Source organism: Amblyomma mixtum, chromosome 9 (assembly GCF_055824585.1).
Source record: "Amblyomma mixtum isolate Tamu chromosome 9, ASM5582458v1, whole genome shotgun sequence".
NCBI classification, from domain to species: Eukaryota; Metazoa; Arthropoda; class Arachnida; order Ixodida; family Ixodidae; genus Amblyomma; species Amblyomma mixtum.
In genome coordinates, this window is record NC_143020.1 from 105,109,112 (window position 1) to 105,137,102 (window position 27,991).

A 27,991-nucleotide genomic window follows, 5' to 3' on the forward strand; every position below is an offset into this window, starting at 1 on the left:
TAGACATTGGAATGAAGCTACTGCATGATCAAAATCTAGAAGAAATTTTCACGAAGAACTTTAGGAGAAGCCAGAGTAAATAAAGCGTCAGTTCTTTAAATCTCGGCACCATTCCGCACCCATCTAATGAGCATATAGTTCACGAGCCTAAAAGGCCAACGCAGCGTCATTATCAAAGCATAAAAAGTATCTTCATTTTCTTGTTTCGCCACAAATGGCCACCAAGTTTGGAATTGAACGCGTCCAAATGTTTGCAACACTGCGCAGCACTGAAAGGTGGCGCCCTCTTTTGCCCGACGATGACACTGCGCCGCAGGTGCAGCGGATGACGTCACGGCCTGAGGTCGTCGGGCAGCTCGGTGAGCGTGTTTCGCAGGCTGTAGTCGTCCACCTCGGGTGGCCTCGGAATGAGTCGGGCGAGGCAGGCCGAGATGAGGATGACCTTGAGCGGCTCCAGAATGATCTCGTTGTGCAGCAGGCCGGTCAGGGAGCGGAAGAGCCACTCCTTGGAGCGCTTGTCGCCGTACGAGAAGCCGTACAAGCAGATCACCACCGAGCAGACGAGCGAGCCGGAAATGGCCACCACCCAGCCGACCAGTTGGAACCACCAGGGCAGCAGGCCTCGGCGCCCCTCGCGAACTAGCCGGGCGTACTCCTGAATAATGGATTAAAACCACATACTATAACATTCTTTTTTTCTGGTTGCATAAGCACTAAACAAGAATAAAATTTTTAATAACGCTTACTGCAAACTGACCTCATAAGAATATCTGAAAAGCCTGCTGCTACACATGAAGCTTCGCAGTTAGGTAAGTAGATTCCAGTTTCGTACACCATGATAGGCCTCGATGCTTCTACCACTCACCCACATCTACCCTTCAGAAGCCTGCACTCACCAGTATCCCACAGCGAAATCAAGTTCAACGACGCCATGGGAAGGCGATCAATACAAAAACGAAGCGTACAACCAATAATGGAAATTTGTCGCATCCCATCCAGTTATCACCAGTGGATTTTGTTTTCTTTCTTCATAGTTCGCGAATGGTTAGTCAGGTACCACTTCGTTTAACCGCAGCTCATTACGTGCTCCTTACAAATGCTACAGGAGCCTCTTTTCCTTCTATTGCAAGTATTTTTTTCTGCAAACAGGGGGCGCGACAGGACAGGTTGGTGTCACGGGCGAAACCGCAAGAGCGATTGCGTACGCAGTATACCTGCAGCATCTGCGTGCGGTGTTCGCTGCGCGACTCGGAGTAGTTGTGCGACAGGTTGTCCAGGTAGCTGAAGAGCGAGATGCGGGGCTTCCGGCGCTCGGGAGCCGCCGCGCTCATGGGCCGCGGCCGGCAGTTGCTGAACACGAAGATGACGAACACGCCCAGCGGCACCGTCACCAGGCTCACCTGCATGGGTCGGCAGCAAAGTTAAGCCCAGCGAGGGCGGAGACATCAGACAACACAAACACATCCTCAGGACTTCCTGAGGATTGATTCTTGTGAAAGTTGTGCTGTCCTGAGGACGTCCTTTACTGATCCTGAATAAGTCCTCATATAGTCATGTTGTCCGGCGTCAGTATGTTCTCGGAACATCCTCAAATTTCCTCTCGGGGACCTTCTTAGTATGTTTCAGGACGTCCGATACGATTTAGCCCAGGGAATGTGGGTCATTATATTGCTTAAATATTGTTCGCAGTGTTCACAGACGCCGTGAAAAAGCTTTATTAGAGCTTAATCTGTCTTGCATTCTAGCAAACAAATTATGCAAAAATTTCACCATGCTAAACTGTGTAGTTTACCGAATTTGTTGGTACATACCGCAGGTTGTTGTTCATGCAATATTTTCATACACTGACGACTTCTTTAAGGAGTTGAACTCTGCCCCCGTAGGACAAAAGCTACTTGGACTAATGGCCTCAAAATCTAAACAGTCCAATCCCATCAGAAGTATGCAGTACATAAGAACAGGTTTAAAAGCCAAAATATCATCTCCTCTAGGCACATACTTTCTTCAGTCACAATGGTTTCCTGTAATATATTGCTATCGTACACTCGCATTTTGATAAACCTACAGTTAATTAGGGAAAGCCGAGTACGAGAGATAAAGCTTGTTTTATCTCAGTTCAATGCCACAATATTCTCCTGCGATAGGACGTTTCTATGACATTTGAGAAATTTTCATCCTCGAGTCGTCCGGCGAAGTACAAACTGAGGGCATCTTCATGAGGACGTTTGGTCTTCATGCACTCAAAAAGTACTCAATGTCCTGTTCGGAATGAGGACGTTCCGACAACTTTAAGATGTCCTCAGGACGTTTGGTGTTGTCTGAGACAGTGAGCCATAATTTTGAAGTGTCTCATACAAGTTTCAGGAACGAGTCTAAGCATGAAGCCAAGAAATAAAAGGTATGCACAGGACTCAAGTCCAGCTTTCTTAGACAACACTTTTAAGTTTTAGGCAGCTATAGAATATTCCGATGCGTAGCGAAATCTTGCTTTTAAAGTTTGTTCCAGACTTTCACAGAATACTAATAGAAGGTGTTTTTACAATAAATAGCAGGAAACAGCGTCCTGAGGGGGGAATCTGAGGATATATTGATTGTTATGGTCCAGTCTTGCGATATTTATTTATTTATTTATTTATTTATTTATTTATTTATTTATTTATTTATTTATTTATTTATTTATTTATGTACATACTGCAGACCATGGTTAGGTCCAAGCAGGACGGGCACTGTACAGACTGAGTAAATCAGAAAAATACAAGGCAACAAAAAGTCACGTGGCGAAAAAAAAGAAAAGAAAAAGAAACATGCATACAATTACAAAGCATGGCTGATGTCAAATATGTCAGTGTTGGTCCGTGTGGGGCAGAGAGTTCCAGTCCGCTATTGTGCGCGGAAAAAAAGAAAATTTGAACAGATTTGTGCGTGCGAAATATGGTGCTAACAGGCTGGTGTGATAGTGGCGTGTGCTTCTTGCGGGCTGAAGGAAAAGATATAATGACGGGTCAAGTCCCAACTTACGGTTGAGCAAGAGGGAAAGAAAATCTAAACGAGTACCTTGTCGACGACACTCAAGACGGGGAATACCATGAAATTGCATTATTTCGGAGGGTGAATCAGATTTGGAAAATTTAGAGAACACAAACCTAACTGCCTTCCTTTGTATTTTTTCAATCTTCTTTATGTTGGATGCCGTATGCGGATCCCAGACTACACACGCGTATTCGAGTTTTGGCCTGATCAAAGATAGATAACTAAGAAGCTTTACATTGGGAGGGGAATTCCGAAGTTTATGTCTCAGGAAACATAGTTTTCTGAACGCAGATGAACAGATGTTGTTAATGTGGGCGTTCCATGACAGATCATGAGTGATTGTCACACCCAAGTACTTCACCGAAGTGACTTCCTTAAGCGGGGATGAACCAAGAATATATGCATGTTTTATCGGATTTCTTTTACGAGTAATGCAGAGAGAAACAGTCTTCTCCGGATTTAAAGCCATTCCCCAACGACTGCACCAGTTCACTATATTAGTGAGGCTATTATTCAGGTCTATTTGATGATGAACACTGGAGATTTCGCGAAATAACACACAGTCATCAGCATATAGTCTAATCTGAACTAGGGCACTGCACGGGCTCGGGCCAGCCCGAAAGCCCGGGCCCGGCCCGGCCCGCGGGCCGGGCCGGGACGTGATTTATATTGCCAGGCCTGGGCCGGGCCCGGGCCTGAAGTTGCGGGCCCGGGCCGGGCTCGGGCTTAAAGGTGCGGGCCCGAGTCGGGCTTGGGTCCGTACAGAAACGGCTGGTGTCCGACTTTTCATTCGCTATTGTAGAGTGAAATGCACAACTGCGGCATTGAAGCAGTGACACGGATGAGCTATGGGTTATAGTACGCGCCGAGAAAAAAAAACTAAGCTTTATTCATTTACTTATTTATTTCCTTATTTCCCCGCCGCGGTGCAGAACGAGTAAAATTCAACCGGCCTTAATTGGCCATTGATCGTTCGTCATCCCAAAACATACCTATACATACTAGAAATGCATTCGGGAAGAATATATCAGTTTAGGACGCTTATAGTCTTTAAGCACATACCTTGAAATACTCAAGCCTTTTAGCTTTTCGTTTCTGCTGAAAGGCGACCAGTTCGGCTATGAGGTCAACCTATGAGATCGCGTTCACTAAAAGAAATGTCATCCCACTGCTTGCTAGGCGGCTTTAATATTTATACTTCGCGGGCGGCATAATATGACTGATTAAAATCAGGGGGGAACACAAAGTAGACTACTAAGAGTGTATGCAGCCCTTTTTATTTAGCTCTCGGTACTTCCGAGTTTATCTTTGCCCACCTACACGAGATCACTGTCCAAAAGACGGGCCTGGCGAGCACTACTTTTCATCTGTACCTTCTGGGTTAAAAAGAACCAAATTTCTGAAAGCCAAACTGCGGTTTCAGAACCTTTGTCGGCAAGTTTCTTATCGGTGTAGTAGCGGTCTACTTGCTCAGAGTGAGCAGTATACCTGAAGCGTTACTGTGAAACGGCCCGGGCCGGGCCCGGGCTGGGCTTCACTCCGGGATTCACGGGCCGGGCCGGGCTCGCTAGAGCGATAATTTAGCGGGCCCGGGCTGGGCCCGGGCTTGAAGCCGCGGGCCTGGGCCGGGCTCGGGCTTCAGGTCTCGGGCCCGGGCCGGGCTCGGGCCTCAGATTTAGGCCCGTGCAGTGCTCTACTTCATATAGGCCGCATCTACTGTACGCCCGCGCTTGTAAAGAAACAGAACGCCATGGAGGCATATCACTGCAGGATAAAAACATGCTAAATAGTTTGTTAGGTAGTTTGGCAGTAATAAGGGAGTATAATTACTCATTGGTATCCGCCCGAGCGCAGTGATACGGCTACAAAGGGAAGCTACACAGCTTTCTCAGAAACCGTAATTACTGCCTTATTACAGATGTACTCCTTCTTGAGGGATTTCCATAAACATGTGACTAATAATTTTGTACGATTCAGCACGTGAAAATATGGCACGTAGATGTGCCGTTGTTATTTGCTGGCGCTTGAAGGTAGGGCAAGTGTCGGGATGTCCTACATTATATCTATGAAAGCCTTTAAATGTATCATATTTTGTGTTATCTTGCTACCCTATTTACTCGCCTTGATGGACGCAGTTTTCTTACAGATGCAACGGCGAGCGAGAGTTTTCGGGATGCTCGTCATTACGTGGCGAGAATTCACCCTGCAGTCAGTGAAAATGATCCTAAATTATTTGGTTTGGTTTATTGGGGTTTAACGTCCCGAAGCAACTCAGGCTATGGGGGACGCCGTAGTGGAGGGCTCTGGAAATTTCGACCACCTGGGGTTCTTTAACGTGCACTGACATCGCACAGTACTCGGGCCTCTAGAATTTCGCCTTCATTGAAATTCAGCCGCCGCGGCCGGGATCGAACCCGCTTCTTTCGGATCCTAAATTGTAATGATTAATGCAACGGTGCACGTTTTGTATTTTGAGTGACGTCCTTTGTCCAGATCAGTACGGTAGGTAGCTCGTTGAACGCGCGGCTCCACCCCTCTTCGAAACGCCTCGCTCTCACGCCCCGCTATTTGTCCGCTCCTGGGTTTCATTTAGTTTCAGTCGAACTTCATATGAACGAATTTGAAGGGTCCCGGCCATTCTTTCGTTATAGCCGTGGCTTCCACATCACTGCAGCGTAAAAAATGACGAGCACAAAGGAAGAAACAGCTTCGACACGGACAAACGGAGCAACGTTTGTCGGTGTCGTAGGTGTTTCTTCCTTTGTGCTCGTCATTTTTTACGCTGCAGTTATGTGGAAGCAAAGTAACGAACTTACCCAAAAACTCGTTTTACTCAAGCCGTAGCTTCGTTATCGCCCGTGTTGACCGAGCTTCCAAGTGGAGTCGTCATTCCTTCGTTATTGCCACTATTTCGTTATAAAACGTTTCGTTACAGCGAGGTTCTACTGTAGTACCTTTTCTTTGTTCGGGAGGTGGGGGGGGGGGGGGGAGGGGGGGTGCGTTACGATTTGGCTCGTGCACTTAAGCCGAGCAATGTGCTGTTCTTGGGCAACCACGTGACGGCAGATGGCAGCAGCGTTTTGCCTGTACAGTTTTCTTTGGCGACTCCCTTTTCAGCGGCGCTGTTCGTTTCCGTGGCGCGGCTTTAGTGCACTGCACGGGCTCGGGCCAGCCCGAAAGCCCGGGCCCGGCCCGGCCCGCGGGCCGGGTCGGGCCGGGACATGATTTGTTTTGCCGGGCCTGGGCCGGGCCCGGGCCTGAAGTTGCGGGCCGGGCTCGGGCTTAAAGCTGCGGGCCCGAGCCGGGCTTGGGTCCGAACAGAAACGGCTGGTGTCCGGCTTTTCATTCACTATATTGCAGAGTGAATTACACAACTGCGGCATTGAAGCAGCGACGCGGATGAGCTATGAGTTATAGTACGCGCTGAGAAAAAAAACTAAGCTTTATTCATTTACTTATTTATTTTCTTATTTCCACACCGCGTTGCAGTAAGAGAAAAATTCAACCGGCCTTATTTGGCCATTGATGGTTCGTCATCCCAAAACATACCTATACAGTATTAGAAATGCATTCGGGAAGAACATATTAGTTTAGGACGCTTATAGTCTTCAAACACATACCGTGAAATACTCAAGCCTCTTAGCTTGTCGTTTCTGCTCAACAGCGACCAGTTCGGCTGTGAGCTCAACCTGTGAGGTCGCGCTCACAAAAAAAAATGTCCTCCTGCTGCTTGCTAGGCAGCTTTAATATTTATAATTCGCGGGAGGCAGAATATAACTGATTAAAATCATGGGGAAAGCAAAGTGTACTACTACGCGTATATGCGGCCCTTTTTATTTAGCACTCGGAACTTCCGAGTTTATCGTTGCCCACCTACACGAGATCAATCTCCAAAAGACGTGAGCACTATACTCTTAATCACTTCCTTCTGGGATAAAAGAAACAACTTTCTGGATGCCAAACTGCAGTTTCAGAACCTTTGTCGGCCAATTCCTTATCGGTGAAGTAGCAGACTACTTGCTCAGAGTGAGCAGTTTACCTCAAGCGTTACTGTGAAACGGGCCGGGCCGGGCCCGGGCTGGGCTTCACTCCGGGATTCACGGGCCGGGCCGGGCTTGCTAGAGCGATAATTTAGTGGGCCCGGGCCGGGCCCGGGCTTAAAACCGCGGGCCTGGGCCGGGCTCGGGCTTGAAGTCATGGGCCCGGGCCGGGCTCGGGCCTCAGATTGAGGCCCGTGCAGTGCTCTAATCTGAACACCGGACAAAACTTCATTGACAATATCGTTAATGTACAGTAAAAACAGTAAAGGCCCCAGGACGCTTCCTTGGGGCACACCAGATGTGACAGGAAGAGAGCCGGATTGTTGTTCACCAAGAGCAACGTATTGTTTTCGGTTATTCAAATAATCACTTATCCAAGAAATAAGAATACGCGGCAGGCGAATGGAATGTAGTTTTAATATTAGGCTGCTGTGGGGGACTATGTCAAACGCTTTGCTAAAATCTAGAAAGATTGCATCAATCTGACCATTAATATCTAATACTGAGGCAAAGGAATGAACTACGGATACTAGCTGCGTCACGGTAGAGTAACCTTTCCGAACAGTGCCTTAATAAATAAGTTCCTGTTCAAAAAATGCGCTTGTTGATAACTTCTGGGTATAAGCCTGCATGACATGTACTTACAATGCACCGCTCAATAACAGGCCGCGCCTCGAAATAGCGGAAGAAATTTAGCTTCTTTATTGCATCCCTGTTCCAAACGTACAGCACTGTTCTAGATGTTACGGCTTATATACTTTCGCCCACTGCTATAGTACATCGAGGAGACAAGAAGGACCCAGACGCCATATACAGCCTTTGGTAGCATATACAGCAAATCTATAGTCAGCGCGTACGCAGCGGTGCCCCGAGGAAGCGGACCACAAGCGGAGGACACGTGACTGGTGGTGCGAAATGCACCGAAATGCACAGGGTGGCAGAAATTAAGAGGGGGTTGTCGTATTAGGAAATTCGCAGGAAAAATAAGGCACGCGTAACAAAGTGCAGCCGAAAATGCGGTGGGCGGATGAGGCTGGGAAGCTTGCGGGGATGAAGTGGCCGCAGATGGCACAGGAGGACAGAGTTAACTGGAGGGATATGGGGGAAGCCACTCTCCTGCAGTGAGCACAGTTTGGTTGATGATGATGATGACCACGTCGATGATGATGATGATGATTGGATACCAGCGCTAGGGGCCTTTTTCCGCATTGGGCGGAACCGGGCTGACGCTATTATAATGCTTACGGCGGAGGCTTGCACGGCCAGTAACCAGTCTTGCTCACCTGAAGGCCCAGCAGGAAGTCGTTCAGGTGCACGGGCACCTCGAAGAAGCTCAGGTGCTCCGAGTCCGAGCTGGTGTCCACGTCGTGGTACATGACGTTGAACATCATGGCCGACAGGATGACGAACAGCGCGCAGGTGACCCGCTGGGCGCGCGTAAACTTGGAGCTGCGGTAGCGCGCGATCACGTTGAACCACGTGTGGCCCGTGAAGAAGTGGCGCTGCAGACGCCGCCTGAACAGAGAGAGGGAGAGGGGTTATGAAGGACACTAACTATCATTGATGTGCCTTTACAGCTAGTTTCTGGCGACGCGGTTAGTGGCCAGATGACTAAACACTGCAGCACCTCATCATGATGATGATCGTGATAGTAAGGCCTCCCGACTAATCTCTCACGAACTGTTGACCATTCCCCCCTTCAACACAGCAACAAAACAAGTTGGTGGCGTCACCTGAAGAGGGTCCAGAAGTCCGCCTGCTGCTGCCCGTCGGCTGGCCGGAAGCGGAAGCTGCTCGGCTCCTGCTCTCCGCCCGGATGCAGCCACTGCTCGACGAAGAACACCCACACCAGGTCCTCGAGCATGTCCTGCACCACCACCGTGTGCAGGAACCAGGGCGGCCGTCCGCCACGGGCCTCCAGTGTGAACACCACCTGGGCAGCCGTGGTGTGTCATCCCTACAGGGTCACTCTCAGTCAGCCCTGACGGATTAAATGGGTAGTAGCCTCTCTCAGTATTTGTAGTGAGAGTACATGCCGCTCAACGCGCACCGCTCCAGAAGCCGTTTTGGTAAAGGAGCCGGCCTATAGGATACGCTGTGGCTTTCTTGATGCGTATCTCATGCTTACAGCCAGTCTGGGCTACGACATAGACTACATTTCGTTGCGACATACTACAACATTGGTGGTCACATTTTGTTTACCCCGGAGAGAGCTTCCCTCCAGCTAAAGAATCAAAACAAATTTGCGCTCATCTCCGCGAATGATGGGCTACAACTGCAGTAGTGCAGCAGAAGCCCAGCTCTGCTCCTCTGCCTCCCAGACCCTTCTCCCTAGATCCCTAGAAGTGCCCCGCTCACCTCGGTGATCTCCCCCAGGGCGCGCTCGGTGGTGGCCAGGAAGTAGTCCTCGGACTTGCGCTGCAGAGTGCCCGGGTTCACGTTCTCGTCCTTAAGAAGGAAGGTGCGCGACGATCCCTCCGAGCCCACCAGCTGAAGCCACACCTGCACTCCCAACACACACGAGTCTGAGGACCCCGCGTCGGTGCCTGTCTCCCGACGAACATTAGCTACCCGCCAAAGCTAGTTAAACTATGGAACTAAATTTAAGAGTGAAAACTGCCCCGAAGGATAAATCGAAGGAGAGGTCAAGAAACGACAAGTGCCCTGCAGTGCAGTGCCCTGTCTTCACCTCATCAGGGTTTTGTCGTTCAGCCCATGTCTGTCTTCTACTGATGTTGGTTTGGTTTATGGGGTTTAACGTCCCAAAGCGACTGAGGCTATGAGAGACGCCGTAGTGGAGGGCTCCGGAAATTTCGACCACCTGGGGTTCTTTAACGTGCACTGACATCGCACAGTACACGGGCCTCGAATTTCTCCTCCAAAGAAATTCAACCGCCGCGGCCGGGATCGAACCCACGTCTTTCGGGCCAGCAGCCGAGCACCATAGCCACTGAGCCACCGCGGCGGCTCTTCTACTGATGTGTCTCTCCAAAAGGGCTCCTGAAAGAAGACTTTTAACAGGCTACTTCATTTCTCGCTTCACAATAATTCCGTTGCATAAGTTGCCTTCCACTTCCAATCGCAATTTACACCGAAAAATCACGTAAATAAATTATCGGTACGTAAATAAATCTCTTGACTGACGCCTCAATAGCGACAAAAATAAAAAGTGCACCTTTCCGTTCTCAATGCGCCAAGGAGCGACAGTGGTGCTGCACCGTCACAGAGCAATCACAGTGTTCGTCCTGTGCTGTAATTGGCTACCGCGCCAGCCATTCTTGAACTAGCTGCTGGTGGTGGTTCTGACGTAGAGCATAAGAAATGTCGTGGTAATAAATTTCCCTGTCAAATGATCTTACTGTCGCGTGCATTTTTTTTTTTCGTTTTTTGCGACGGCGTCCAGTCGTCAATGCAGAGAAACTACCTGAATGAAAGTATGTATTTTTTATATACTGCATAATTGCATTATTGCATTCAATTGTAAACTTAAACTTTATTATACGAACGCTTCCATTGTGACTTTCCTAAGAAAGCACTTAACATGCAGCGGTTTTCTCATGACAAAACGCCATCATGCTACCGACTAATCGACGCTGACGCCTCTCGTAGTGGCCGGCTCTGTCTCTGCATAAAAGTTCAGGGGAAGTTTAATGGCCAATAGAGCTACCAAAATGCCCCGCCACAAGACCCGGGGACTTTTCAGGAAGCCGGTTGTGCGTCCTACGAACTTTTGAGAAGCACCATGCGTACTCCCCGCAAGAACTGAAACGAAAGCGAATTGGAGAAGTCTAGAAGAGAATCCGTTTCGCAGTTCGTACGTTCTTCGCGCAGGGTGCCAAGTGGCCTGTTTCGTGTTATGATGCGAAGAATCATTAATATAGATCACAATATACACCACATGGCCGCGGTTGCCACATAGTTGAAGAACGCAATTACTCCATAGTCGGATATAAGTAAAAAAAAACTGCTTTTCCCCATCAAAGGACCTCCTTAAAGCCAACGGCTAAGGCCCGTTCTCATGAGCCTGAGCGTGACAATTCAGGGAGTGGTCTGAAAAAGCAGAGAGGCAGCTGTTCTCGACAATGCATAGAGTGTTCTATCCCTTCTAATTTGCCATTCCCTTCATTCTCACACTATATCAGGTTCATGAGAATCGGCTTATCCCATTGGCCGGGAGGGGTTCTTTTAACGGGGAAAAGCCGCTTTTAACGAGATAGCGTTAGAGGCCTCGTTGTCTAGAAGATACGGTGTCGGCGTTGTCGGCGTTGTGAGCGAAAAATCACGGGCATGGCTCTGGCAGGTGGTCCCCAGAGAGCAACCTATAGGAGGCAGGATCATCACCTTGGTCACGTGACCTTGCGGCGTCGTCACAATTTGACCACCGGATAGAGAGCAAACTGCCCACCGTGGCGGGTGGCAGTAAAATTAATGACTGGTCGCTCGGGAACAGGAACCTGGGCCACACAAGACCCACCGCTGGGAGCACCTGCCATATCGCAGGGCAGTGGCGCATCGCTTAACCGCTGCACCACTGCGCCAGGAGGGGTATGAGGACTCCCAGAGATCTATAAATGTAAAGCAGAGAATGACCCTCTCCATATAATAGGAATTAGCCAAATATATGCTATCGCGTCATACCCTTGAGGCGCATCTTAAGTGTCCCCTCCAACCTTGTCTTCTCTTGTGTCCGTCTATATCAATAACGCACAAGGGTTGCGTCATTTAGTTCCCTCCGCTGGCTTGTTTCAGCGTGTGCTTATATACTCCGGGTAATGTGAGGGACAGAAGTATAATTCCCGGCACCACCTTGCTGGTGGTTCCGGCGTTCCGTCGGAATCCCGTGATGATGGTGACGATGTAGGGCTGCTGGTCGGTGGGCAGGTTCTGCTGCAGGTCGGTCACCGTGTTGTACACCTCGTCCCGCTGGTCGGCTCGGTGCGCCCACACCAGCACGGCGCCGTACAGCAGCCACAGGGCCAGCACGCAGCTGCCCACCAGCAGGTGGCGCTCGCGAACGCCACGCGACACCTGCACGCATGCGCACACGTGGATACTGCGGCGGTGGCTCAAAACGAGTTATCGGCGCGACTCTTCTGCCTTCTCGACCCTTATTAATGCATTCATCCTGAAAGTCACAAAAGAAAGCCAGAATCCACATCCAGCTTGATCTGCGGTCAGTTTTGGAGATCATGGTGCCGCCTTCAAGCAGGGAAGGCAGCAATGTTTAGCGCCCAACAACTTATCTTTCCCTAATATAACTGAGCAACTTCGATCATTACACCTGAATGTAATGGACACAGTGCATCATCTTGTGTTAACCATCTGTAGATCACGTGTCTTATAAATCTGCATACAAGAGGTGGTGACAGAGAAGATGATGATGATAACCGAGTGCGATTCATCCCATATTTGGCGTCATTGTCGCCGCCTAACATTGAAAGTGTGGTTACAGTGCATGACATGCCGCTCAAAATGTGGCTGGTGAATGTGAGGTGGAGCGTAGGCACTACATAAGGGAGTAAGCCCAACGTCCGCGCACCGGTGAAATCTGTTTTACGCGTCAAGCGACAGGCCACATGGTGACCCCTCTCCCTCACCCAAGCAACCGCTACCACCGGCGTGTCCTCTACGATTACAGGTGTGCAAAAACCCGCCACACAGGACGCACAGTTCGGTGCAGGCGGAACGCAAAAGCGACCGTATACTGAGGGAGTCGGTGCACCTTTAAGAAAGCTAGGTAACCGAAATTAACCAGGTGCCCTCCACTACGGTGACCTGCGTCGTAACCAACAGCATATCTATAGCAAGTAAAAGGCAATTAACCCTTGCAAACGAATTTCTGTTATGACGAGTGAAAATGGTCTGGTTGAGTTGGTGATCGAACATCCTGAACACTAATAGCGCAGGAAGAGACCCGGGACGCGCAGGAATATTGCGTGCGTATCTTCGCGTCTCGACCCCTATTGAGCGCCATTAAACCTTCAAAATAGTCAATCACCAATATTCACTACTTTGTATTCTCCCTTTCCGTGACATTGTCGCTGCCGAAATGGGTGCCTGGCCTAGTCATACTATGCTGATAGCTTCTTGCCAGAAAAACCATCAAAATTTTATTAGCCCAAAATAAACTTGATTCGAAATGATTTCGGAAACACTGAGGTAAAGAAAAGTTATGGACGTGCGTAAAATATTTGGTGCAAGGAGCAGATAATGGATCTTCGTTTTGGGTAACAGTGGATTTCAAACGAGCGTAAACATAGCACGAAGTGACCGACTCAGGTGGGCGGTTGAAGTTAGGAAGTTTGCGAGGACAAATTGGCCGCAGCCTGCTCAGGGTTGATTAGAAATCAACCGGAGAGACATCTGCTCTGCACCAGACGTATTTAGGCCAATGGCGATGGTGATTAACGCCTCACAGATTCCAATCTACAACGGGTGCGGAATGTGGCGGCTGCAGTGACCTTTCGCCAGGAGATCTCGTTGGGCGCCACCCAGTGTGCCCCGGAGAACCAGGAGAGGTGCGAGCAGCGGCAGTGCAGCGTCTCGTCCGACGAGTCGATGGCGGCGGAGCAGCCGCGGCCCGACCACGAGGGCCGGTGCCAGCTCCGGCAGGCCACCAGCGCCGTCCACAGCCGGTAGCGCACGCGGCGCGGGTCGGCGGGCCGCAGGGCGCCCACGCCCCACTCCAGCTTGAGGCGCACGGCCACGAAGAGGGGCATGCCGCCCAGCGCCAGGCGGGGGGCCAGGGTCCGGTTGGCGTGCCACTCGGGACCGGGGCTGCGCAGGAGCTCGGCCTCCGTGGGCTCGCGGCCGGCGCTGAACGTCACCTGCGCCACCGTCGAGCGTCCAGCAGGTCTGGGTCCTTTGGAAGAGAGGCAGTAGTGTGTTGCCTAACTTATTTAAAGAAAATACCCCAAGTTGGGGTAGGTTAGATATAAGGATGCAATTATTCATTAGCATCAACCCAATTGCAGCCATACGATTACAAAGGGAGCCAGTACAGGGTTCAGAAAAATGGAGTAGTTGAAAATTTGTCCTGGATCGGAGATGGAGCTCGGAACCACCGCCTGTACGGGTAGTTCAGGATCCACCTAGTCAAAACATGTTGAAGGCCTGCAACAAGCGAGATAGGAACCGAGCGGAGGAAGAAATTTCACGCCCATTGTGATGTTACCACTCGAGCCACGTGCCATGGGTTCAAATGGTTCAACATGCCTTCGTATAAGTGTATCTGGTGCTACAGCAGCCTCTAATGCAGGCTCGCTCCTCTCGTAGACGAAAAGGTCATGCAAATAGTGTGCCTATATCGACTAACGAAGAAGTACAGGAACTGGAGAAAGAGCAACTCTTCACTGAGCAGCTCTCCGTGGAGTAGTTAATCGTTGAGCGACTATTCGTCGAGCAGCTGTTCGTCGACCGGGTCTCGCTGTCCCTATTCCCTGCCCTTTTTTCGTACCCATTTCGAATAAGTTCTCAACATTTTTACCATCTTACCGGAAAGCATGCTTGATCAGGGTACAGCTGTGCAATATCGCCTCCCACCGCGTCCCACAGACCAGCCCACCTGCAGCAGGTCGATGGGCTGCTCGGGCTCGATGTGGACGAGCAGGTCGAAGCCGGCGGCTGCGGATGGGACGTCCACCCTGTGCAGAGTGACCATACCGCGGGAGGCGTAGGCCCGGCTCGCCTCCCGCCTCTCGGGCCGCAGCTTGCGGAGGAAGAGCTCGACCGAGGCCTCGGAGCGGCCGTCGGCCCGTTTCACCATCACGAACTGCGTGTTCAGCAGCGCGTCGTCGGCGCACGGGAACGGGCTCACGTCCATCACCAGGCACCTGCGAGGGACGGCCAAGTGTCTTCCATACTGCGTAGGGGTTTCTTTGTCAGGCTATCCCAACGTATCGTTGCCGTGGTGCGCATCAAATGACGTCACCACTTAGCAAGGCCACGTTATCCGTTGTCATGTACCGCGTGAGCCATGTGACATGTGACCAATATATCATGTGACTCATTGAGTACCTGTGTCATAATTAACGTAGGAACTCGTGTATAAACACAGATTGTATATAAATGGCCACTTACAGCGCACACCACATATACGGCGGAGTAGGGTTGGAAAGGGTAGTGAACGTTGAAACGTCAACCGCCTTTTGGTTATATTTCGAGCTCAAAGCTAGACACCCTTGCGGTCCGAGGACTACGCATCCCACCTTGCCGGTGCGGCTGGCTCCAGATTGACGAGGCTCGCGCTGCGAAGCCCCAGCGTGGTGACGCGCTGACGCGGTTGAGCCCCACGCACGCACACCACGTAGCCGGGCAGCTGCAGCGACAGCGAGTCCTGCACCGACGGCGCCAGGGAGCGCTGCACCTCGTCCAGGGTCGACAGCAGCGCCCTGCGTCAAGTAGCGCCCTCTTCACTCCGACGCCTGCACTCTTAGACACAAATCCATATGTATGGGAGTAATAAGGGAGTAAGCTGTCCTCTAACATTCTCCCTTTAAGGGGCACGGTATGCCGCCCAAGTCCCGGATTAGATTTCGACCACTAAATATACGGAATGCTTGCTCTTGGCAGTGGACGTATATTACCACCGCATAGCATAGTAAGCGAATGCAGATAGTAATCGGAAGAAGCTTATGAACGCGACACCGGAGATTGTGTGGTTAGAAAGAGGAGATTGAAAGATCGGTTAAAACTTTCCCAACTCCAAGAATTTTGAATCTTTTGAAAAGGGAATTCATTTCCGTTGCCAACCGTGTGTATTTTGCATTTTCATTGATGGAAATATACCCCTGTGCTTGGGCACGATACCCTGCCTCTAAAAGGGAGTGTGCTAGAAGAATGTGTACTCCATTTTACTCTCATTTGGGACACTCCTTGTTTAGACTGTACCCTTTGTAATGTCCCTTACTTCGCTAATGGATCCCTTTTGAGGCTCACTGTTCGTCTAATCACCGCGGTGTGGCATCACTTCAAGGCAGCGGCATGTTGCGTGAAATCGCGAGCTGCTATTTACAGTGTAGCTGGTGCATGCTTCGCTACGATGCCCTACCCTAGAATTGCGGGCAACTGTAAGTACATAATTTACGCAGACGACTGCACGGTTCTGGTTTCTGGCAAGGACCTAACTCAGATTAAAGAAACAGCAGATATCTTCTGCTGTAGACCCCAGGAATGGTGTCAAAGCAATAGATTAATCTTGAATGAGAGTAAAACATTTTGGGTCTTATTCCGCACACCGGGAACATCAATTACACCTCCTGATAGCTTTCACTTAGGTCCCTATTGCATAAAACCAGTGAAACATAAAAACTCTAGGAGTAGTTTCTCTGAGCATTTTTCATGGAACGAGCATATTAAAAGAATTTCATCAAAACTGAGCAAGGTTGTCGGTATCCTGAACCGAAGTCGCCGAATGCTTCCTGCTAATATCAAGAAACTTATTTACAATGCACTTTTTAACTCTCAGATTTACTACTGCTGCTTAGTATGGGCAAATACCTCTATAACAAACATTAATAAGCTTCTACTACTACAAAAGAAAGCTGTCCGTGCTATAGAGAATACGCCTAGGTTTGAGCACACACTACCTCTTTTCCGAAAGCACAGGATCATAACAGCGGAAAATATTTACGCATACAAACTGCTGTGTGCCTATAAAAAAGCAGCACAAGGTAAGTCAAAAATTGTTTTAAATTTAGCAAACCTGAAAACAGTGACAAAAACCTACTCTTTCAGGTACCAACCACCATGGTTTGTTCCTTTTTCACGGACTGGCTTTGGGGTTGAAAAGATAAAGTGTTCATTACCTTCTCTTCTGAACGATATTGACTTCCAGCACATAGATGTTATTACAATGACGCATAGGCACATAGCGAAACTGTTTGTGTAACAGTTATACTGCCTTCAGTTTTTTTTTATTCATTTTTGCAAGTTCAGATTGGGTTTATTGAATATGTCTTCTAACGCATGCATTTGCTTTCGCCATGTCACTGCTGCTGATGTAAAGGTGGCTGAGGCTTTGTCAAGCTGCGGAGACAGCAGCTTTTACTTCAGCCACCTCTTTTCGCTCACTTGTATAGAGTGGTGAAAATAAACATGATTATTATTATTATACCTCACATATAAAAAGCAGAAGTAAGGATTCCTTCTCAGATTTCACATGTGGTGTCACTTTAGCTGTGAAGTGGCCAATTTCAAGCCCATTTGAATTACATTGTTATCGATCGACAGTTGGGCAAGGAAGCAAAGCCATCACATACTTTAGTTGTGCCAAGGGCGAAGCGAAACCTGCACCCTCCCCTCCACCATGATGCGCGGGAATGTTCATTAACCCCATAATCCGCGCTGAAGAAGTGTGGCCTTGGCAAGTTGGGGAAGTGGGAGGTCGCTCACCTGGGCACAGTCCTCGAAGCACCGTGGTGACAGGACGACAGGCCACTGTCCTGCATCACGCTGCGGTGGAGCGTGGCCACGGCCCTCAGCAGAGCCACGGACGCGGACAGTCGGGGTTCCTGCGGCGCCGACAGCAGACCCCGCGAGCGCAGGGCGTCCGCCCAACGGGAGGCCAATCGAGAGACGCCGAGCTGCCCACCGGGGGAGAGGCCTGGATAAAGAAACGGTGCCGTATCAGTGGCGGGACTCACTAGGCGAGATGAAACAAGTACCGTCATTGCCTAAGTAGACACCTTTAGCATACCGTACTACTCGTACCGGTACCGGAGTACCGGGCGCCCGCGCGCAGTCAGTGGCGTGCGCAAATCGCCGTGACGGCGCCAGATGGCGCCAGGTACCCGGCAGGACCAATCAGTGCGTGTGAACTGGCGGGGGGGGGGGGGGGGGGGCTCCTGGTAGTCCGGTAACGGTAACATGGTATGTTCAACGTATACTGCGCACACAAAAACAAGGACGTGAAAGTACACACAACAAGCGCGGACTCGCGACTGAATTCCTATGAAAGGAAACACATATACCTTCAAGCGTCATATCTCGGACCATGCGAAGCTCAGATATCTGCATTCTTTTTGATGATGGTTGATCGAACGGTCGCTTACACAATCATCCCCACGCTTACTCGTGAAAAACGCCCCGGCAAGTTCACGTGCGACCTGATCTCTGCTTCTCTTTAAATTTTTTTTGTTTTCGTTAGCAAAGGTAGGCATGGCTTGTCGCGTGTAGCTTCCGGGCAAGCGCCGCCGTGCAGGGCTAAATTCGACCCTGTATTTGTCTTCATAGAAAGCTGGTGTTCCGATAAGCGGTCATTTAAACATCAGCCCGTCTGACCGATGTATGCGCTTCCACAGGTTAGGGGAACCTCATATACAACGCCCGTCGGACACCTGACATATGGGTTTGCATGACGCTTTACGCAGTCTTGCGTATACTTTTCCCTTCGGACATGACAAGTGGGCATAACGAGGCCAATTTGCACGGTGTGGAAAGCACTACCGGCACATCGTACCGCTTCGCCACATTCTCAAATTGTGGGAAACCCTGTGAAGGCAGGGCAGCACCGCTGGCCTTCTTTTCTCTGACCGGCCACCCTTCTGGCACGGTCTAGCTTTCAGCTTCCGTAGGAGCTTCTCTGCCACAGCGGCAATGACAGTAATCGGTAGGCAACACACCATGCCTACCTTTGCTAACGAAAACAAAAATTTTATAGAGAAGCAGAGATCAGGTCACACGTGAACTTGCCGAGGCGTTTTTCATCAGTAAGCAGGAGTATGATTGTGTAAGCGACCGTTCGATCAACCTTTATTAAAAAGAAGGCAGATATCTGAACAGCGCATGGTGTTAGATATGACGCTTGAAGGTATATAAGATGTGTTTCCTTTCGTTTGAATTCAGTCGCGAGTCTGCGCATGTCGTGCGTACCTTCACGCCCTTGTTTTTGTGTGCGCAGTATACTTAGGGTTCTTCGTTTTCGGGTTTTATATTTTTTTCAAATTCGGGGGGTAAAAATCGGGCATTATTTTTCGGCTTGATAATAGGGGAGAAATCGGGTTTTTTGTGGAAAATCTCCGAAATTCGGGTTTTATCGGGTTAAATTTGCAAACTAATAATTTATTTCATTTGCTCTAAGCGGTAGGTAACAATTAGGGCTATATTTTGGGCTGCTTTCAAGGAAGTATTGCAAAATTTGGCCTTTCTTTGGTAATTAAAAATTACTCGCAGTGAGAGGCAACGGTCAGTTTTGAGAAAAGAAACATTTTATTCACGAGGGCTGTTCATCGACGTTCTACACGTCCTTATTAACATACATTATAATCTGCATGCGCAACATCTTGGTTTGCATCCGAGACCTGTCTGGTCTGTGCAGGTACCTTAGCTGAGAGAACGTTCGCTCAACGTCACAGCTGCCATTAGCTAGGCACAACAATGGCAACACTGCATTTGCTAGCCTTGGGTAACACAGTTGCGTCGTTCCACATCACTTCAACACCTTCATTTGTGGGGCTTGCTTCCAGCAAGTACTGGTTAAACTCCTCGCGAAGCGAGCCTACATCGTCCATCACGAAAATAAAGAGAGGTCGGTAGTCATCAAACGACTGACTCAGCAGCCGCTTCTGGTACAGATCGAGTACGGCTCTCAGTTTCCACAATGTCAACTGGTTTTCTTCTTTGTCTGAGACTGGAGGCACAACAATTCCGTGGGCACGATTGTTTCAGAAATCGGGAAAAATCGGGTTTCACCCGATATTTTAGGAACACGTTCGGGGTGCAAAAATCGGGTTTTACTCGAAAACGAACAACCCTAAGTATACTTTGAAGACGTGTGTGACCGACTCGCCCAACAACACACTCTTTTAAACTACGTAACAGGGTACAGGGTATGCTGAAGCTGGCTAGTAAAGACCCGCTAGGCAAGCAGGAAAATGTACCGTCTTCGCCATAAGCAACCGAGCTGTCCTCACCCCTTCTCATGCTATCAGGGGTCCATTACCCTTTAGAGGGGGATAGCGACTGAACCGATCCCCGTCACGCAGGTTATCCTCGCACTGGTGACCGCAGTGCTGTTGCACCGCCGTCAGCCTGATTTTGGCAAGGAGAGCCCCGTGCTTATTTCTCTGGGAGAAAACTGGATTTAAAAATATTCCCGCCCGTGGATTCATACTCGTGACGTCATTACCGAAAACACCGGTTGTCACTGTTTCTAAGTGAATGCAGTTTTAACGTAGCCTCTGAGATCCGCGCGAAAAAGTCGGTGTAGACGCATGCAGTTTACTTGCGAAACTGGCCGGTGATGGCGACACCTGTATTTCGTTTTTGTGCGTTTTCTAGCTTATAAAAGCTCAATTTTTGGTGGAATTTGTGTATTTGTGATTAGAACGTGGTGCCTTAACGATAATGACCAACGCTTTTTTATCTTCAGGGCCTTTTTAAGAGACACGACGGAAGTCTGCGTTGATCAGGAGACTAACACTATTTGACTACGTTCTGCCTACAAGTGAGATAAAGTGCCCTGAACGCGGTTTGTCATGCTTAGGAAACATATCTAGGTTGTCAGTTGCAGTGACAGACCGGTAGCGCCCCCTGGATTGTAGAGAAGGCTGCTTGCGCAACATTTTCCTGCGTTTTGTCCGCTTACCCGGCAGTGCGAACCCCATGGATCGCAAGGCCTCGGCGCCGTGCTCGAGCTGGAGCGCCGTACGCAGCCGCACTCTCTGAAGAAGTGGCAACAGCAGCGCCGCGGTGGCGGTCGACGAATGTCCGCAGGCGGCCGCGTAGCTTGCTGCGACGGCAACCAGGGACAGCGTCGGGTGCACAAGGCTGCCGCCGGGCGCCTCTTCGACAGAGGTCGCCACCTGATGCCGGAGAAAATTGGACGCCACTCACCAAAGGGTCTCGGGCATGTGGCCGGCGAGGCTTTGTCGTGCAGCACGTGGGCCTTGAAGATTTCAGCCGACTTTTAAGATAAGAGATTTCAGCAGATTCGATCAGCACAAGACATATGTGTTAAAGATGCTGTAGTCTTCGAACCCTGGTGAAAAATCCAAATGTCGAGGGAAATCCTGTGGCCTTATCCTGTGCAATGGGTGAGCATCGCATCAATGCACAGACCATGTGCGCAAAAACGACGAAAAAACTGCAGGCAACAATTACGCTCAGCCCTAAGGGTACGACGCGATAACATTAATGGGTTAATCCCTGGGAGTTCCCATACTATCTGGCGCAATGGTGCAGTGGTTAAGCGATGCGTCACTGCCCTACAATGACAGGTACTAACCAGTGGGGTTTGTAAGACCCTTAACACTCTCGCTTTAAAAGGGACAAAATTGAAGACAAATTCGCTTGCGCCACCTGGTGCGAGGAACACGAACTAATGGCGCGTGTCTGCAGTTTATTTACCAGCTGAGCCAGTGGTTGGCAGTGTTGCGGGGGCGCGACGGTGACGTTCTCCGGCGACGAAGCGGCGCCCTGCACGCGCAACTGCACCGCGTACCTCCGCTCGGGGTCGCCCATGGGCAGCTTGACGCGGTACGCGCCTGGTCCCGGAAGTACGTGCACCAGGCGGCCCTGCAACACAGGACACGTGGATGCCAAGAGCAGTAAGTGTTACCCAATCACCCTCCCTTCTTCCCCACGGTTGAGCGCGTTCATCCCGTTGAACCAAAATAGAATAAGCTAGAAGGAGAAGAATCATTAGTAGACACATTTTTGTAACGGTTCTTTTGCCGATCCATTCTTTTGAATCCTTGCAGTTGGTCAGTCTAAAGCCCTTGATAACAGAGCCGGCGGATAACACTGATCGACCAACGTGACATCACAGGCGGCAGCAACTAAGGAAGACAAGCTGAAGAATAAATCGATAAAGAAAACTGCGGGGATGTTTAAGTCCCTTTAAGAGTGGAACAGGATAGCACTAGATTTCACATTCTTCGCAGCTTCTGTTGCAACTTATGTAGGTATGTGTTTGAGTCAGTTTCGTTGCAATTGTCGGTCCATCAACCGCCATGTTCGGTCTGCTAACTGCAGTATAGCAGGTATCCGCTATGCTGTGACGGAGCCGACATTTGCACATATTGCATTCTTTTGTCTGATTTTTTACTTCGATTCTTTATTGACGTTGCTGTCTAGAAACCAGGGTGCTCAAAACTAAGTTGGCAAGTTGTGATTACGTCACAAGATCACGTGACCTCTCTCGATCAATCATTAATTGCCACTTGCCACGGCGGAAAGGTTGCTCACAATCCGGTGGCCAAGTTGTCACCTGCCATGGTGGTCAGGTTGGAATGACGTCACAAAGTCACGCGGCCACTCTCAACCAATCAGGGTTGCCCATCAGGGCAGGTTGGAATGACGTTACAAGGTCACGTGACATCTCTCGACAAATCAGCAAATTTCATCTCAGATATCGCCGGCGTTTCGGTGTGATGAGAACTGTTTGGCTGTCGCATTAAAACACAGCTAATGAGTGGTACCTTGTAGGGCTCCTCGGTACCGTCGTCAGCGAGGTAGACGCGCAGCTCGGTGCCTTCTTCTCCTCCCGTGCAGCCGAGCAGGAAGCTGGTCTCCAGCACCGAGCCCCGCACGGGCTGCACGATGCACCGCAGAGGCTCGGCCGCGCGCGCCACTGTGGCCAGCGAGGACAGCAGTGGAGGCAGCAGCAGCAACACAGGCAGCATCGCCTCGCGGTTTCTCCAGAGCTTCACGCCACGTCGCAAAAGCTGGCAGGTCTTCAGGGCTGCCGACGGAGCGTCGCGTACAACTTCCTGTGAAGCCATGCACCAAAACCGACTGCTTTCAAAAGCATCTCATTTCATTTTTAAAGCATAGCCTGACTTTGTGGCAAACCTTGGAGAGCAAGGCAGTAATCTGAGGGAGGTCGTAGTACCGGACTTAGGATTAATTTTGACCACCTAGAATTCCTTAAGGGGTGTCCGAGTCTAAGTACATGGACAATTTTTTTTTCTATTTTGCCTCGACCGAAGTCCAACTTCTACAGCCAGGACTCGATACCTCAACCTTGGGCCAAACATCCCAACGCCACACGCAGTGGGCCATCACGGTAGATAAGATTCGAATAGGAAGAGTCTCATAGCGAATTAACCTGGACTTCAGGGAGAGTACGTTTTGAAGGTGCGTCATAGAGAACGTAGGAAAGACATACTCCAAGCACACGCTTGAACATTGACCACCGCCATGACTGACCAGTCAGAATGACTGAACAGCACGTGGGCTGGAGTTCAAGTGACAATGAAAGCATTTCAGTGCCATTTCAGCGGAGGGACATCAAGGAACTTATAATATATGACTTCCGTCTCAGTCCTTTTCCTCTTATGCTAGCGCATGCATGCTAAGCCTTGCGATGTGCCGGTAAGGCCGTTCACGATGCTCTGTACTGCCTCATTTCCGATTATCATACGAAATGAGCATGTACTCACCAATGTGCCCGTTGGCTCTGGGTGCTGTTCGAAACGAATGGCGCAGGAGGAACCGTTCTAGAAGGAAAACCCGCACTGAGCCGCAGGGGATTCGTTGAGGACAACCAGCGCGCGACAGTTCTTCTTCCGCTTCCTCTACTGCCCTGTCGTTCACTACGGATCACGTGGTCCTCATTTACCTATTATTATACACCGCTCTTCAATCACTGGCGAGTGCATACTTCTAGATATTTTTTTTTCGCTGAAAACATATCCTGCCGGCGTCAGCAACGTCCCTGGAATGCTGTCATCATCAGAAACTGCTTCAAAAATATTTATAAAATGTGGTACTGGTGGTTTTTTTTTTGCATAAGCTTTCCTTCAGAAACAGAAAGGAGACGCATTTTGTGTCGCACTGGGCGTCAGATAACAGGCAAAGACAACAACAAGAAGGAGCATGGAAGCGAAAGCGAAGAGAAAAAAGATGTTCCAAGCGCCGTTCATCCTCGGACCAAAGACGATACGAAGCGGAGTGGATACTAATACACGACGTATCGCGACCGCGGGAAGGCATTTGTCCATAAAGAAGCAAGAACATGCAAAGCCACGAATGCTTTCGGGACTCGAAGGCAATAAGCCTACCTCACGAGGATGGTGATGATCTCCTCAGGCTTAATGGCCGTGGGTATGTGCCATTAAGCCTGATGACATCATCATCCTTGTGAGGTAGGCATTACCGAAACAATATAGAACGGAGTGCCGTTTTAATGCACACGTGCTGACGGAAAAAACATAGAAAAGTGAATAAATCGCTGTCGTTACATCGTGGAGAGTTCCAGCACCGCCACCTAATACGGGAACGAACCTGAGTATAGAACCTTGCTCCTACTTCTAGTCGTCATTGTCAGCGGTAAGTTGCGATCAGCTGTGCACTGTGACACGATTAGTATTAGTGATGTATCTTCAATAACGCTGAGTCAGGCAAAATATGGAAAGAAGCTTGTGCACTTAGCCCTCTATCGGACTTCAGATTCATTCCAATAGCATGCACTGTGGTGCCTAAAACACCAATCAGATTGCAAGGCAGATAGATCATGGGCGAGAAATTCCGAGCCATTTAGTCGCTCAGGTGTGAGCAAGCCCGTTCAGAATACCGGCAAGTGGTACAATGATTTTCAATTCTGCTTTTTGTAATGTAGTCCCGAGAATCTGTACCTAGCGCTATCTTTGTTGTATGTTCAGAAATTGTCACTACTAGTTCATTAGCCGGAGAACTCACTTTTATTAATATATTGTAAAGGTGCGTCTTCGAAGCGCTGGTCGGTGGTCGTTGATCGAAGAGTGACAAGACAGGCACACACCCAGGATGATGATGATGATGTCCTCAGGCAGGAGTCACTCAGGAACCAGAACTGCACTTCGTCGACCTCTTCGTCCCACCGCGTGAACGGCTGCCGGTCGTTCCCATTATAATGTCTATACTTTTTATATTTCTGCAATGTTGAGAGCAGTAAATACGAAACTGTGCAACTTTTTCACTTTTATCTGACCTTTTAATCGCATGGGTCAACAGGGTTAAGTACCCGTTTTCGTCAATATCCATGCATACATCGTAACAAAGAGACTTGCTTTCTCTAACAGGCTCGTCCGGTTTTACGTCTCGGGTATTTTTCTTTTAACACAATACGAACGAACATCTCATTTATTTATTTACTTTACCCTCAGGGCAAAGCATTACAGAAGGGAGTGGGTAACACAACACTGAAAATACAAACAACCGCAGAGAACAATAAATTGCCAAAACATAGATAATTTAATTAGAATAAGTGATAAACAATGATAACTGACATTAATGTAGAGTCGTGTACACTGTATCAATGTTGAGATCAGTCCTGCACTTTCTTAGACGTAAATGTGTTCTATTCAGCGCTGCTACGCATGATGAAGGCAGTGTCCCGGGAACGTTCCCGTGGTGGCTGTCACGGTGCTCTGGGGCTTCATCGCCGGCTTGCTGGTAGACCGCTACGGGTACAAGGAGAGCTTCCTGCCAGTCACCGACTTCCACGTTGGCGAGCTGCTGGTACCTGTACATGCCTGTGGTGGTGTTCACCGTGGCGCTCAACCTGAAGTACCACCTGTTCTGGCACCGCTTCTGGCAGTGTGTGCTGCTTGGAGCCGTACGTCGGACGCGGTTAGTGCCCCGTTGTTTCTTCATTTCGTAGCGAGAGCTACACTACGCCAGATCTTCGAGCCTTCAGCGTGGCACCCCTTGAACTCCGTGGCCTTGAGCCCGTTGGTCACGTGGTGCGGAGCCGCTGCTGCGGCCGGCGAAACCGAGTTGCAACAGCTGTGCGCATGCGCCATGTCGAGTGGGGGGGAGAGGTTGTGGAGAGGGGGAGAGCGCTCGCTCTCGCGTCGCTCCAAGCTAAACCACAGCCAATTTTTTCAACTCCTTCGCACCGTTTCTGTTTTCGCTGCAGACGAGAATGTTTTTCTACTGAGTACGGCTGCAAGGATGACATCATGAAATGCTTATGCAGTTGGATCACTCAGAACAACGTAGAGCAGCGGTGCTATATGTCATAGGCGGAATAGCGTCTTTCGAAACTGAAGAGTTACTTCTAGTTTAACTGCGGCTTTCCGGTTTAGGGTGCTCTGTGCTACATTCAGGCCTGTTTAACAGTAATACGAGATTTACAGCACATGAATTCTGCGCTTGCAGCAGACTATAGAACTACATGCAAAAGGGAAGGCAACCGCTAGTGATGGACTGTCTTTACATTAGAGGCAAGTAATTTTGAAAGCTAATTTTTGCCGCACTTGTGTTTAGTGATTAAATCTATACCTCCCTGAACTGTTTTTTTTTTTCACGAAGTAATATGTACAGGAACATCTCAGTTAATTATAATCGAACATGAGAAGACCTTATGTTGCATTGGTACATAACACTTATCGAAATAATACACAGCTGTAAATTATTTTCTAGTTATTCGGGAGTGTTCATAGCATATTCCTGACGCGTATTTTCTGGCGTTACGGGTCTATGCAACTATTAACTCATTTTGCCAGCCTATAAGTCTCTTACCAAATATTTAAACTTTACTTCTTGCATTGTTCATTTTTTATTGTTAGATCTGTGCTGCTTTTGGCACAGAACTGGTTGTTCACTTTTTTTGTGTTTTAAGTCACTCGTATCTCAGACCTCTGCTCTTGTTTCGAGAAGGGTCCAATTAAATGAGTACACAATCAAGCAAACATCCGTAGCTACCACAACACTCCTCGATGGAATAATTTTCATAGATCTCTAAAATGCACGATGCACAGCTAAGAGAAGCCGTAGTTACTGACTCGGTTCATTTGTCCAGATAGGAGTAGCACTTATTTATACCTAGACAAACTACTATCCAAGTGAGCAACTGCATCACCTCTCCTCTGTGCTCTGCACCATGGGGAGGCAATAAGGGATAACAACAAAGTATAGGAAGGACGGGAAGCAACGGCGCTTCACTAGCACAGTTCTTCTTGTCTACCTTCTATCAGGCAACAATGAACCATGAACTATCCCTGCGACATGTCTCGCTCCGTCTTTGCCTTCACCTGTTTTCGGATGATCCCAGTGTTGAGCTGCTGCATGTTCGTCCTGTGTATGACATTCATGGTGCCGTCGGGCCGGGAGAGCTCTGGTGGCGGCCGAGATGACCGAGGAACTGGCAACCGGGAAAACGCTGGCGATAACTCGGCCTCCTCGCAGCTCACGGGATTCCTCGTGTGCTGCCCGGAGCCCATGTTCTTCACCGACATCGCCTTCCTCAGCACTGGCAAGCTTACATGCCTCTCTCTCACACCTATTTCCACACACACAGACTGCGTGCATTTGCAGAATCAAATGGCTGTTCCGAGGTCTACAGTCCGATGCAGGCCGTCTTGGACTTGGTCCATGTTAAGCTTGTCTTAGGAGTACTGTCAGGTTCGTGTAGGAATCGTAGTGAGCAGGCACACAAGAAGTCACAGGCAGAGAGAAATTAATGACTAAAGAAATGGGATTGCGAGTCAGATTCGCGCTTTTCTGTCTTGGGGAGCAATAAAATTCTAAAGAAAGACCTGGTTAACTCTCCTCCGAGCTCTTCAGGCTATCAGGCAGACTCGCGGAGAGCGCCGGCAGCAACATGAAGAAGGCTGGACTGCTGTCTCGGACGAGGTTCGTGCTAGAAGGACTGTGCAACAGTGAGGCCTTAGGAAGCATCAGTGCGAAGGAGACATCGCAGCTTGAGAATGGACAACTTGAAAATTCTACGTCAGGCTTCAAGCAAAAATGTTGTTCAATAACAAAAAATTGGCTAAACTATACCTAGGCAACAGCCCAGTTAAACCAGCACTCAGCAAACTTAGGGCTAAAATCTTCCCCAGAAAAGTCTGATCTCCTCTCATTTACATCCTCAAAGACAACTAGGAACACCATCTGAAATAGACCCAATTACTGCCAAGAAAAAGAAATTAAGATCGTGGCAGCCCACCCACCTAATGAGAACAACAATGCCACAAACGATCAGACTGCTGCGG

The 27,991-nt window shown here is 49.3% G+C and overlaps 1 protein-coding gene across 2 annotated transcripts; it reads right to left on the bottom strand.

The window, feature by feature from the left end:
• Positions 1–4: 4 nt before the first annotated feature.
• LOC149330503 (uncharacterized) lies at positions 5–27,991 on the bottom strand. Of its 2 annotated transcripts, XM_089561109.1 has the most exons (14): positions 24,711–27,991; positions 22,490–22,780; positions 21,417–21,584; positions 20,656–20,872; positions 17,463–17,673; positions 15,278–15,460; positions 14,635–14,902; positions 13,532–13,897; positions 11,877–12,098; positions 9,429–9,572; positions 8,804–9,003; positions 8,354–8,585; positions 1,215–1,400; positions 5–655 (listed from the first exon to the last, which is right to left on the bottom strand). In XM_089561109.1, the coding sequence occupies exons 2-14, from the start codon at positions 22,691–22,693 to the stop codon at positions 332–334; spliced, it is 2,925 nt and encodes a 974-aa protein (XP_089417235.1). In that variant the 5' UTR covers positions 22,694–22,780; positions 24,711–27,991; the 3' UTR covers positions 5–331. The 2 variants fall into 2 exon arrangements, with proteins under 2 accessions (XP_089417235.1, XP_089417233.1); XM_089561107.1 differs by lacking the exon at positions 24,711–27,991 and having other exon boundaries at positions 22,490–23,113.

Coding starts and splice junctions, on each gene's coding strand:
- LOC149330503 (XM_089561107.1), bottom strand. CDS start 22,792: ATGGCTTCACAGGAAGTTGTACGCGACGCTCCGTCGGCAGCCCTGAAG. Junction 12,099..13,531: donor ACGAGATCTCCTGGCGAAAG/GTCACTGCAGCC, acceptor GCATGCGTGCAG/GTGTCGCGTGGCGTTCGCGA. Junction 656..1,214: donor ACCGCACGCAGATGCTGCAG/GTATACTGCGTA, acceptor TCCATTATTCAG/GAGTACGCCCGGCTAGTTCG.